A 12178-nucleotide genomic window follows, 5' to 3' on the forward strand; every position below is an offset into this window, starting at 1 on the left:
AATGTCTTTGACACCATGCTGCGGCTCAGTTTCAGAGTCTTGGCAATCTTCCTATAGCCTAGACCATCTTTATGTAAAACAACAATCCTTTTTTTCAGATCCTCAGAGAGTTCTTTGCCATGAGGTGCCATTCACACCTGAGACCTTGTAACACTAACAAGTCACATGACACCTGGGAGGGAAAATGGCTAACTGGGCCCAATTTGGACTTTTTCACTTAGGGGTGTACGCACTTTTATTGTCAGCGGTTTATACATTAATGGCTGTGTGTCGAGTTACAGTTTTTCTCCATTGTTTTGGCTCATTTCTTGAAACAGAAATGACATTCTCAAAACAACATGGACAAATCTCCAAACCACTTTGCAATTGTTCACAACTGAATGGCATTTCTCATTCATTTCATCAAATTGCAAATGTCTCAGTACATGTTTCACTGTCTCAGTAGATCTTTCAAATGATTTAGTACAAGTAGCCTACATTTAGCACAATTTCCAATTGAATAGATCTTGTTGATCTAAACTGATTGTCATTTCTTCAGTCTTATGGTCGTTCTCTCCAAAACGTGTCAGCGTCATTTCATTGTTTAAGTCATCACAGGCACAATAGTCTGTTCAATTGTCAAAATTATTCAGGAACATAATACCATGAATACCATATATGAATCTCTTGGAACATTTGATAAAATGATTACAGCAATTGACAGTCGGGTGCAACTAGAACTTGACTAACGAAGGAGGAGTTGGAGTTGGTCTCAGATGACCAATCAAACAGTATGTTTAGTTACTGTACCTGACAAGTGCTGTCCATGATTGTGAATGCTGCCAAACATGTATATATAGAGCTTGACCATGCAGGACCAGTACAATTTCTGAACATGGAGTCACCTGGCCAAGTAAATGAACAATGGCAACTGTCTGCTCGAGGCAGAAGAAGAGGAGGAGGAGTAAAGGTGTGTGGTGGTGGAATAGGGGGAAGAGGCCGAGGAGCACGAAGACACCATGCTCTCCCTGATGAAATTCGGGCCACAATTATAGACCATGTCATCAGCCATGGCCTCACAATCAATGATGGAATTATATAATGTATAGGACAGGACACTGTGCATAGAGCAACAAATATGTTTATTCATTTACATATTCATTTAGTGTGTGTGATAGGCCTACAGTATAACAGTATCTTACCTCAGTGGGATGTTACGTATGATACTAGCAATGACAAGAAAAATATTGTAGATGTAGCGCCTGTGTACTTCCAAGTACCGGTGCTATTACTGTAAAAGTTAAGGGATAATCAGAGTGTAGTTGATTCTGATTCTGATTGCAATTTTACAAAGGGTCTCTGTTTCAGCTGGGCTGTGCTGCCGGTCCATTCTGTGGTTGCTGGGGTGTCATACCACCCCGGGGCGACAGTGGAGTCCAGGCTGGGGTGCCTCTTGCCAGCAGCCAATTGGGAGGGAGTTTCTCTCGCGGGGCATGCTGGGGGAGGGTACTTCTGGAGCAGACGCCATTGAGGCGGGGTTCTTTTCCTGAGGTGGCACCCACCTTTAGGGTGACCACACATCACGGCCCCCGGGCGAGATGGCCTACCAGATAGGGGTGCGCGTGCCACGCGGTGTTCCAGGTTCCGGGACCATGTTGGCCCTGAAAATTTAAAGCTGTGGCGGGGGCCCCAGTATTCGACTGGGTCCCCAATTCTTAGAAGAACATGTACCCCAGGTTTGGAACCACTGGAATACTGGCCAGTAGTATATTGAACTTGTGGAACATAGAACATTCCTATGTAGCTGTCTGTAACTCTGTATGACTCTTCTGTATGACTGATTTGATGTTTTCTTTTTTTACTCTATTGTAGAGAATAATGGCACTGGAAGGAAACGAGACCTCTCACATACCCGTGTATGTGGATGAGGCTGGCCTCAACCTGGCCAATGGGATGGTTGCAACATGCACTCTGTTTCTTCCCTCGTTGCATCGCAAGGGAGAATATACGCTGTGATGTTGACGAAAATCTGTGGCCAGACAGACAGTAGCGTGTGGATGGGCAGGAGGGTGAGGACGGTGGACAGGAGAGGGAGGGTGAAGACAGTGCCCAGGAGAGGGAGGGTGAGGACGGTGGACAGGAGAGGGAGGGTGAGGACAGCGACCAGTGAAGAGATGTTACAGTAGTTGTAAAACTCCAGCTTTATTTACAGCATTGTAGGCTACATGTAATTTTCCTTGTTTCATGTTTGTGCATTTATATTTCCGTATATATTATGCTGTATACATTTTCTTTTTACTCTGAAGTATGGAAATTACCGTATTTATCGCGGTATAACGCGCTCCCGCGTATACCGCGCACCCCTAAAGTTGCCCCAAATCTTTTTTTTTACTTACAGTTTTGGTGTCTTGCGCGGCGTCCATCGGCGGCCTGGTCGGGTCCGGCGTCCGTCTGCGGCTTCGGGTGTCCTCTTTGTCAGGTCCGGTGTCCGTCTGCGGCTTCGGGTGTCCTCTTCGTCGGGTCCGGCGTCCTTCTGCGGCGTCCTCGCTTCCTCCCCGCTCGTTTCCCGCGCCGAGTTTGAATACTGCGCCGACATATACCGAGCGCAGTACACTCGTGTATCGTCGGGCAGGCTCGGCAACTCTCGCGCTGACGTCCTGTACACTCAGAACGTCAGCGCTAGAGGCGCCGAGACTGCCCAAAGATACACGAGTGTACTGCGCTCGGTATATGCCGGCACAGTATTTAAACTCGTGGCGGGAAAGCGGGTATCGGTGTATACCACGCACCCACGATTTTGCCCTGATTTTTAGGGCAAAATAGTGCGCGGTATACGCCAATAAATACGGTACTTTGTGTGTGAATGATAATGGTTACAATACTGTAAAGTAATTTTTCCTTGGCAGTATGAGTGCAATGTGTGATGTCAAACCTTGGAGGCGACCCTTCCCCCAATTTTTTTTTTTTTTTTTCAGTTTTATACACAATTGTATTCAGTTAGATATTTCAATGGTCCTCTGCCATAGAGACAAAACATCTAAACATTTTGACTTGCAGTGCTTACACAATGCCAAAGGGATGAAGCATTTTGGGGGCACTGACTATTTGAATGAGAAAGAAATTTAGTTTTGACACATGAGTGAACTGTTTTGGGAAAGATATGAACTTTTGAAGGTGAACCATGGTGTTGTGCCGAACCATCCAGGTTATTTTGGAAAAAGTACCAAGAGAGCTGAGAACGTCCGGTCTGTATCAAGAAATGAGCCAAAGCAATTGAGAAAAATATTTGCCATTTTGAGGGAACTGACTCTTTATATGGGAAATTAATACGGTTTTGAAGCAAGAGTCAACAGTTTTGGGAGAGATATGAGCTTTTGCACCTGAGTTATAGTGTTGTGCTGAACTGTAAGACTGTTTTGCCAAATGATCTTAGAGTTTTGAGAATGTCATTTCTGTTTCAAGAAATGAGCCAAACCAATAGAGAAAAACTGTATTTTGAGGGGACAGCAAATTTACACTGTTATACAAGCTGTACACTCACTACTTTACATTGTAGTAAAGTGTCCTTTCTTCAGTGTTGTCACATGAAAAGATAGAATAAAATATTTACAAAAATGTGAGGGGTGTACTCACTTTTGTGAGGTACTGTAGATAGATAAATGATAGATAGAGAACTGGAATTGTGATAGATAGATAGATAGATAGATAGATAGATAGATAGATAGATAGATAAATAGATAGATAGATAGATAGATAGATAGGATGATAGATAGATAGATAGATAGATAGATAGATAGATAGATAGATAGATAGATAGATAGATAGATAGATAGATAGATAGATAGATAGGATGACAGATAGATAGCTGATCATAGAATTTATATATATGGGTACACAGTAAACTTGGCCTCACCTTGATCTGTCCTTTGGCGCAGGGCTCGCTGCACACCGATCGAATGATGGTGTTCTTATTAGACCAAATTTCATCATCATCCATTTTTAATTCCCCTATGTCCCAGCTTCCAACATTGATGTAATCAAAGTAATCTTTACCCATTTTCTTAAAATTCATGATCTCATACCTACACAAAAGAATATACATTAGAGGGAAAGACATGGCTCTTCTTTTAATAGCTAGAGCACAATTTCTTCATAGGGAACTGCTATTACCGCTAATGGTTAGAAGAACATCCCCCTTTGCTCTACACGTAAAAATAAAATGTAACGATTTTGGAGCAATTTTACGAGCAATAAAGTTTGGAGCAATGTATTTGATTTATTCTAAACATGTTAAGCTTATGTTTTTATTATTTGTTTGGCATACATGGCCCTTCCAGTGCTCCTTGCTGCACAGACCAGTTATAGGTGACGGCAGTGGGCACTTGTTTGTATTTTGATTATATTGGTAAGGCAACGCACTGACACCTTTGCTGCCATAGTGATATGTGCTGGGATCACGCTGTAAATCACCGCTGCGAGGCTGTGCTTCTCGCACTCGCCGCCCCCACAAGATGCAGCGCATCCATAGGAATCCATTGGGGACGGCGAGCGGGAGAGGCGACAGAGCTCGGCGCTAGGCTCCTGCGACGGGGCTCGCAGGTGTCAATCTTGCTGATAACAGCGTCGAGATTGACACAATATCGCGGTCGGGTACTGTATAACCGTGGCCAAAAGTATTGAGAATGACACAAATATTAATTTTCACAAAGTCTGCTGCCTCAGTTTTTATGATGGCAATTTGCAAATACCCCAGAATGTTAGGAAGAGTGATCAGATAAATTTAAATGAATTGCAAAGTCCCTCTTTGCCATGAAAATTAACCTAATCCCATAAAAAAAATTCCCCTGCAATTGTGAAGAAAGGTTCAGGGTGCCCAGAAAGTCCAGCAAGCACCAGGACCATCTCCTAAAGAGGATTCAGCTGTGGGATCGGAGTGCCACCAGTGCAGAGCTTGCTCAGAACTGGGAGCAGGCAGGTGTGAGTACATCGGCATGCATAGTGAGGAGAAGACTTTTGGGGGATTGCATCAGGGACTGACTGATATTCTGCAAAAGGTACAGGGAATGGACTGCTGAGGACTGGGATAAAGTCATTTTCTCGGCTGCACATGCTCAGTTTGGTGTGTATTGCTAGAGAGTTTCTTATTTCTTGGGAGAGTACACACGGCCAATCAGCACTGTCCAGATAGAGGGTCAATAAAAACTCCTACAAGCTTTAACCAGATATTGATAGAATTCTCAAGACTGCTATACACTGCTGCTGAGATAAGGTATTTAGCAGTTTATATTTACTAAAATAATTGCATTTCCATGTTCTGTGTAATGTAGGAGAGCAGATATAGTGAGTGCAGGGTCCTGTGTCTAGTAACACTTTAATGCATTGTATGTACTAAGATAAAAAAAAACCTTCAGTGTGCAGCAGCCCCCCTAATACTTGCCTGAGCCCCACCTCAATCCAGCTATGTTACACAGGAGCCTTGACTGTCTGGGACTCTCCCTCCCGATTGGCTGAGAAACAGCAACGGGTGCCATTGTTTCCCATTGCAGTCAAAATCAGTAAGCCAATGAGGAGATAGAGGGGGTGGAACCGAGCCATGGCTCTGCATCTGAATGGACACACAGAGCAGCAGCTTGGCTCGGGTGCCCCCATAGCAAGCTGCTGGCTGTGGGGGCACTCAGCAGGAGGGAGGGGCCGGGAAGGCAGACGAGGGACCCAAGAAGAGGAGGATCTGGGCTGCTCTGTGCAAAACTATTGCACAGATACAGGTCACACAGATCTGGCATCGTACAATGAAAATTGTCGCGCTTGTCCGATTGAATAATATTGGATAAATTGTCGTGATCGGCTCTCGAAAAGCTCTGTACTAACGATCTGATTATTGTACGATCGTGGCAAAATCTGTATTTTCCGTCCGATTTTCGGATCGTGTGTACGGGTCATTAGGTCCCATTCACACCTGAGCGTAGCATATTTAGGCAGAAAGTCGCACGTTTTTTGCCGCAATTTTGACACATTTTTGCTGCGATTTTGTACAGGTCAAAAGGTCACCATTGTAAAAAGCAGAAAAACGCCCAAATCTGCCTAAAATAAAATTCCAGAACTTGGTCATTGGTCATTCACACCTGAGCATAGCGGTTTCAGACAGAAAGTCGCACGATTTTGCTGCGATTTTTGCTGTGATTTTGATGTGTTTTTACGCGATTTTGTACAGGTCAAAAGGTCACCAATGTAAAAAGCAGAAAAACGCCCAAATCTGCCTAAAAAAAGTCCCAGAACTTGTTTGAGCTTCAGGCATTTTGGAGTTTCTGTCTTCAGGTGTTTTGGAGTGAAGATGTGAACATCTCCATAGAGAATAATTGATTTTTCCCCTCCAGCGTTTTACAGCTTCAGGCTTCAAGCTACAAAATGCTCAGGTGTGAATGAGGTCTTAATGGCAATGTGACCACGTTTTTTCGGATAGGCAACAATATCAGAAAGACCGCTGTGAGGGCGCAATGTTGTCACATTTTGACCAGGAGATTGAAAGCAGCAATAGTAGCAGGTGTTGGCAATATACTGTATTGCCACGTACAGACGATCGGACATTCCAACCACAAAACTGTGGATTTTTTTCCGACAGATGTTGGCTAAAACTTGCCTTGCATACACACGGTCGCACAAATGTTGTCAGAAATTCCGATTGCCAAGAACGCGGTCACGTACAACACGTACAACGGCACTATAAAAGGGAAGTTCAATACCAAGTGCGCCACCCTTTGGGCTCCTTCTGCTAATCTCGTGTTAGTAGAAGTTTGATGAGAGACGATTCACGCTTTTCAGCCTCGTGCTTTTCAGTCGGTTACTGCTCTTCAGAAATAATAAAGAAATCAGTTTGTCAGAACTCTGTGTGACTATCAGCAGCAAAACAACTTCGTTATTCTAGCATTATAAAGAAGAAGAGAATGCGCTGCATTAAAAGATAAAAAAAAATTGCAGCGTGACGAATGTGATATCTCCATTACGAATGCTAGTTTTACCAGACCAAGCGCTTCCGTCTCGTACTTGATTCAGAGAATGTGTGGAATTTTGTGCATCGGAATTGTCTACACAAGCTCTGAATTTACGAGAACGGATTTTGTTATCAGAAAATTTGAGAACCAGCTCTCAAATTTTTGTTGTCGGAATTTCTGACAGCAAGTGTCCAATGGAGCCTACACACGGTCGGAATTTCGTCTGTACGCGGCATAAACGTACTGGTAAACTTACTTTTTTGCAATGATGGACCCTGACATATTCTTTTAGGACCATTAATGCTTTAATAAATCATTTGTCTGCCCCTCTCTGTTCCTTGCCAGCCCCCATTTTTACTCACCTTAGCTATTCTTGGGCTGCTTACCATGCATGGTCCTCAGGGAACATCTTCATGGCAATGTGACCACAATGTTCACCATAGGCCATAAATCAGCCCCTAAGACCCCAATGAGGACATGTTGAAATGTTGAAAGCAGTAGCAGTAGTAGGTGTTGGCGATATACATGAACTGGTATACATTTCAGAATGCTGGACCCTGACATTTTCTTTTAGGCCTATATGAACTAAATTCTGGTAACTGCAGTCAATGACCTGAAAATTCCATGAGCTCAAATACATAGGTACCGTATTTTTCGGACCATAAGACGCACCTGACCATAAGACGCACCTAGGTTTTAGAGGAGGAAAATTAGAAAAAAAATATTCTGACCAAATGGTGTACTGAATGGTGCACACTTTGTATATCATAAGCATCTGATAAAATATGTGCATTGTATAGCGTCTAATAAAACATGTGGATTGGTTTGTTTAATGTGCATTACTTGGTGTACCGTGCATTGGTTTGTATGCTTTGTTTTGAATTTTTTAGGTGACAGGAGCAGTGCAGAGTGTTGTTAATGTACCTCTATTTACCGGTATTTACGGTAATGTATTCAGGGGATAGCGTGTGTGAAGTAAGACGACAATCTGAAAGAAGACGTGATTCAGATTGACGCTCTCGTGGACGCAGATGCGCAGTTGATGTGGGAAAATATGACAGAACACAGGCCGAGTGCTCGGAGCAACGCGTAGTGACGTGTGTGGGCATGCCTCGGCACACTGGAGCTGCTGCAAAGCTTCCTGGGCTAATTCTACAAGGGCCACCCCCGTCCCTGCTGTGTGATACGTGCAGGAGTGCTGCTGGGAAAAAGATGGACCAGTCTGACTCCCCCGTGAGCTCAAGCTGATGGCGCCGGCTGCCTGCCCTGTGCGGACGTGCTCTCTGACCACCAGCCGGTATGTTAAATGGCGGAGACGGGGGTGGCCATTCAGTATTCGGACTATAAGACACAGAGACATTTTCCCTCATATTTTTTGGGGGAAAAAGTGCGTCTTATAGTCTGAAAAATACGGTATATTGAGGATGGAGTTTATTCTTCTACGTCCTCTAATGCCGTGTACACACAATCAGGCTTTTGCACGGCCAAAAGCATATGGGAATTCCGACGAAATTCCATCGGAGTAAAATAGAGCATGTTCTATATTTATACTCTGATGGAATTCATTGGAATTTCCGATGGAATTTCTCAGATGGGGCATTCACACGCTCGGAATTTCCTATGGAAAAAGTCTGTCTGACTTTTTCCATCGGAAGTTCCGATCGTGTGTACGTGGCATTACTGTAGATAGTAGACTGCCTGTCTGCTTCTCCACATCCTCAGCCTTATCACAAATGATCCTTACAGATTGATACGTTTTAAATGTAATAAATTAAAAATAAAATAAAAAGGATAATCGTACCTTCCCGGTGAGTCACCATTCTCATCGAACCTGACGATGTCATTGGCCACACCTGTGAAATTAACTTTCATAATACAATCTAGAAGCTTCTGCCCATCTATAGGTTTCATGGCATCACAAAGGCCATTATATCCTGGACAGAGGGACACCTGCATAGTGTGGAGACCGTATGCCATGGCATAAATAGCATTGATGACAAAGCCCATCTTGGAATCCTGAGCGTACTGATGGGTCAAAGAATGTTGAGCTGGAAGACAAAAAAAATACAAAAAGTTATGACAACATATCTATTCAGACCTGGTAATGGCAACAAGACATATGCATGACGAAAAGAATTGTTTCTGATAGTATCAGATCTGTTCGTTAAGTTAATAATTTCGTTTTTGTCATATTCGCTATGTTAAAATTATTCATTTTCGGAATATGTTTTGTATATTTTCCCATAACAGGCCTAAATGTTCTCTCCAAGATAATGGAGAAAGTAGTGGTACAACAGCTGCAACAGCATCTAGATACCCACAATCTACTGGATCCATTACAATCAGGCTTCCGTCCCGAACACGGGACAGAAACGGCCTTACTCAAAATATGGGACGATGCCCTCGAGGCCGCAGACGAAGGAGAATCTTGTCTCCTGGTTCTGCTGGACCTAAGCGCAGCCTTTGACACGGTAGACCACAAACTGTTACTGATGCGACTAGCCAAGGTAGCAGAAGTCGCAGAAGGTGATTTACCATGGTTTTCTTCCTTTCTTGAAAACTGATCACAAACAGTTAAATTGGGTTGTTTCACGTCGGAAAAGCGCACGGTGTCATGTGGAGTCCCCCAAGGATCCCCCCTGTCACCGGTGCTTTTCAACATCTATCTTCGTCCTCTCTTTGATATTATCAGTAGCCAAGAACTACTCTATCACTCTTATGCAGACGATACGCAACTGTATTTTCGCATCTGCAACAAAAAGGATCATCATCCCAGTTTAGAGAAATGTCTCTCTTTGATAGAAAACTGGATGACTAAGAGTTATCTTAAACTCAACAGTTCAAAAACAGAACTCCTTATGTTTCACGCCAGCCGAAAGAGTCAACTGGCAACAACCTGGACACCCCCGCCCATTCTGGGCCAAATCATCACCCCTAGCTCCAAAGTCAAAAGTCTCGGGGTCATCTTCGACACCTACATGACAATGGATGCACAAATAGGGTCAGTAGTCAGCGGAGAGCACCATCTGTTGCGCCTACTACGCAGACTTATTCCATTTATCCCCAAAGAAGACGTAGCAGTCGTGGTGGGAACAATCGTGAATTCCAGACTGGACTATGCTAACGCCCTGTACCTCGGACTCCCAAAGTACCAAATCTCCCGTCTGCAAGTCGTTCAGAATACGGCCGCCAGACTGGTGACTGGGAAAAAAAAATGGGAATCAATCTCACCTTCGTTGAGAACCCTTCACTGGCTGCCAGTAAAAGACAGAATTGCATTTAAAGCACTCTGCCTGACACATAAGTGCATCCATGGGAAGGCTCCTCAATATCTTTGCGACAAGATAGAACCTCACAATTCGAATCGCGTTCTGTGATCCACCGACCAAAATCTGGTCAGGGTACCAAAAAACAAATACAAGTCCAAAGGAGAAAGAAGGTTTGCTTTTCAGGGTCCTAGACTATGGAACGCTTTACCAACCAGCATTCGGTTGGAGGAAAACCACCTGACTTTCAGAAGACGGATCAAAACTCTGCTCTTTTGATGTCATGAGACACGAACAACTAGCGCCCAGAAGCGATTCAGTTTGCATGCGCCGCGCTTTATAAGTTTTTCATTCATTCATTCATTCATATTTGGAATTAATTTTGTATATTCAGATTGGGTTAGTATATTCCTGATTTTCAAATCAATTTCAATTTTGGAAGACAGTTTTAGTCATTCTATTCTATTCTTGTTTATTCTTATCTTATTTCACTTATATACCCTAATGTATTTATTGCAATATGTTTCCATTTAGAATTCAAATACATTTTTAAATACATTTTTTAGAATTCAAATTCATTTTCAAATTTTTCAAATTTAAATTCATTATTTAGTTTCATTATAATCTATTTAGAGCCGGTTCACACAGGGGCAACACGACTTCCAGCACGACTTTGGGAGGCAATTTGGACACGACTTGAGTATGAATCATCAGGCAACTTCCAAGGCAACTTCAAGTTGCCTCCAGGACAGTACAAGGCAACTTCAAGTTGCCTCCAGGACAGTACAAGGCAACTTCAAGTTGCCTCCAGGACAGTACAAGGCAACTTCAAGTTGCCTCCAGGACAGAAGGCCTTCCAGTGACCAATCAAACAACAATCAGCTCTGTGGGAGGGAGGGTGAGGGAGGGGTTTGCCTGAGAAATGTATGTTATTTCCTGTATTGTTGCTTCAGTTAAAGGGGTTGTAAAGACAAAAATATTTTCCTCTTAAATTAAAGTCTGACAGTAGCTGATAAAGTAAAAAGTAATGTTTTGCATTATAACTAGTTTGATACCTGTTGAAATCGAGCCGTTTTATTCACCTCCGTCACTCCTGAATCGTTATTCTCACTGACTTCCTGGTTTGCGGTGCGCATTCATTCTTGCTACATCATGGCCTAATGGGAACTACAGTTCCCATTAGGCTTCGCCTCCATGCCTGTGAGGGATAAGAGAGCATCTTCACGCAGGGCTGTAGTCATAGGGAGGGGGTGAGCACATTCTGCTTTCCACCATGCAAAATGGCTCAGATGCTGGTGGAAAGCAAGAAGAGGAGTGACAGGAAATGGCATTTTCAAACCTGGATTACTGTATTTTGGAGGTCAAAAGGAAAAACGAGGTAAGTGATATTTAAATGCTCTAGCTTACAGCAATCAATGATCTAATAAAAAACGAACCTTTAGTGTTCCTTTAAGACAGTGATCAGACTTCTGAGGCAACTTCCATTGAAATCAATGGGTACAAGTTGCCTACAAGTTGCCTAGAAGTCAGATTGAAGTAGTACAGGAACCTTTTTTTGAAGTCGGAGCAACTTCAGTAGTGTGTATTAAGACGGCTCCATTCACTTCAATCGATTTTCTCAACCACACGACTTGGGATGACTTGGGGCAACTTCAAGTCGGATCCCAGGTCGCCCCTGTGTGAACCGGCTCTTAGGGTTCATTGGAGTTTGTTACTATCGTGATTCAGAAATATGGATACATTCAAATCTCTGAATAACAAAAATGTTGTCCAAATTTTGATTTGTAACAAAACGGATCGCACAGGTCTAATGGCAACATATTTGTTCAGGCCTGGACCCAATAGTCCTCAATAATGTACTTGAATGGCAGTGGTACTAATGCATGCACAATGGACAGATATGCTTTATATGCCATGGCTGTCTAAACTAGACATGGCTGAATG

At 43.2% G+C, this 12178-nt stretch overlaps 1 protein-coding gene across 10 annotated transcripts in view; it reads right to left on the reverse strand.

The window, feature by feature from the left end:
* GRM5 (glutamate metabotropic receptor 5) overlaps window positions 1-12178 on the reverse strand; it is a 491177-nt gene that overhangs the window by 58842 nt on the left and 420157 nt on the right. For all 10 annotated transcript variants that reach the window (XM_040340112.1, XM_040340106.1, XM_040340110.1 and 7 more), the window contains exons 5-6: window positions 8770-9016; window positions 3893-4061 (exon numbers count right to left, since the gene is read on the reverse strand). In XM_040340112.1, coding sequence (XP_040196046.1) covers window positions 3893-4061; window positions 8770-9016 — 416 coding nt within the window. The remainder of the gene's footprint in view (window positions 1-3892; window positions 4062-8769; window positions 9017-12178) is intronic.

The sequence above is a fragment of the Rana temporaria genome, chromosome 2, assembly GCF_905171775.1.
Source record: "Rana temporaria chromosome 2, aRanTem1.1, whole genome shotgun sequence".
Taxonomy (NCBI): domain Eukaryota; kingdom Metazoa; phylum Chordata; class Amphibia; order Anura; family Ranidae; genus Rana; species Rana temporaria.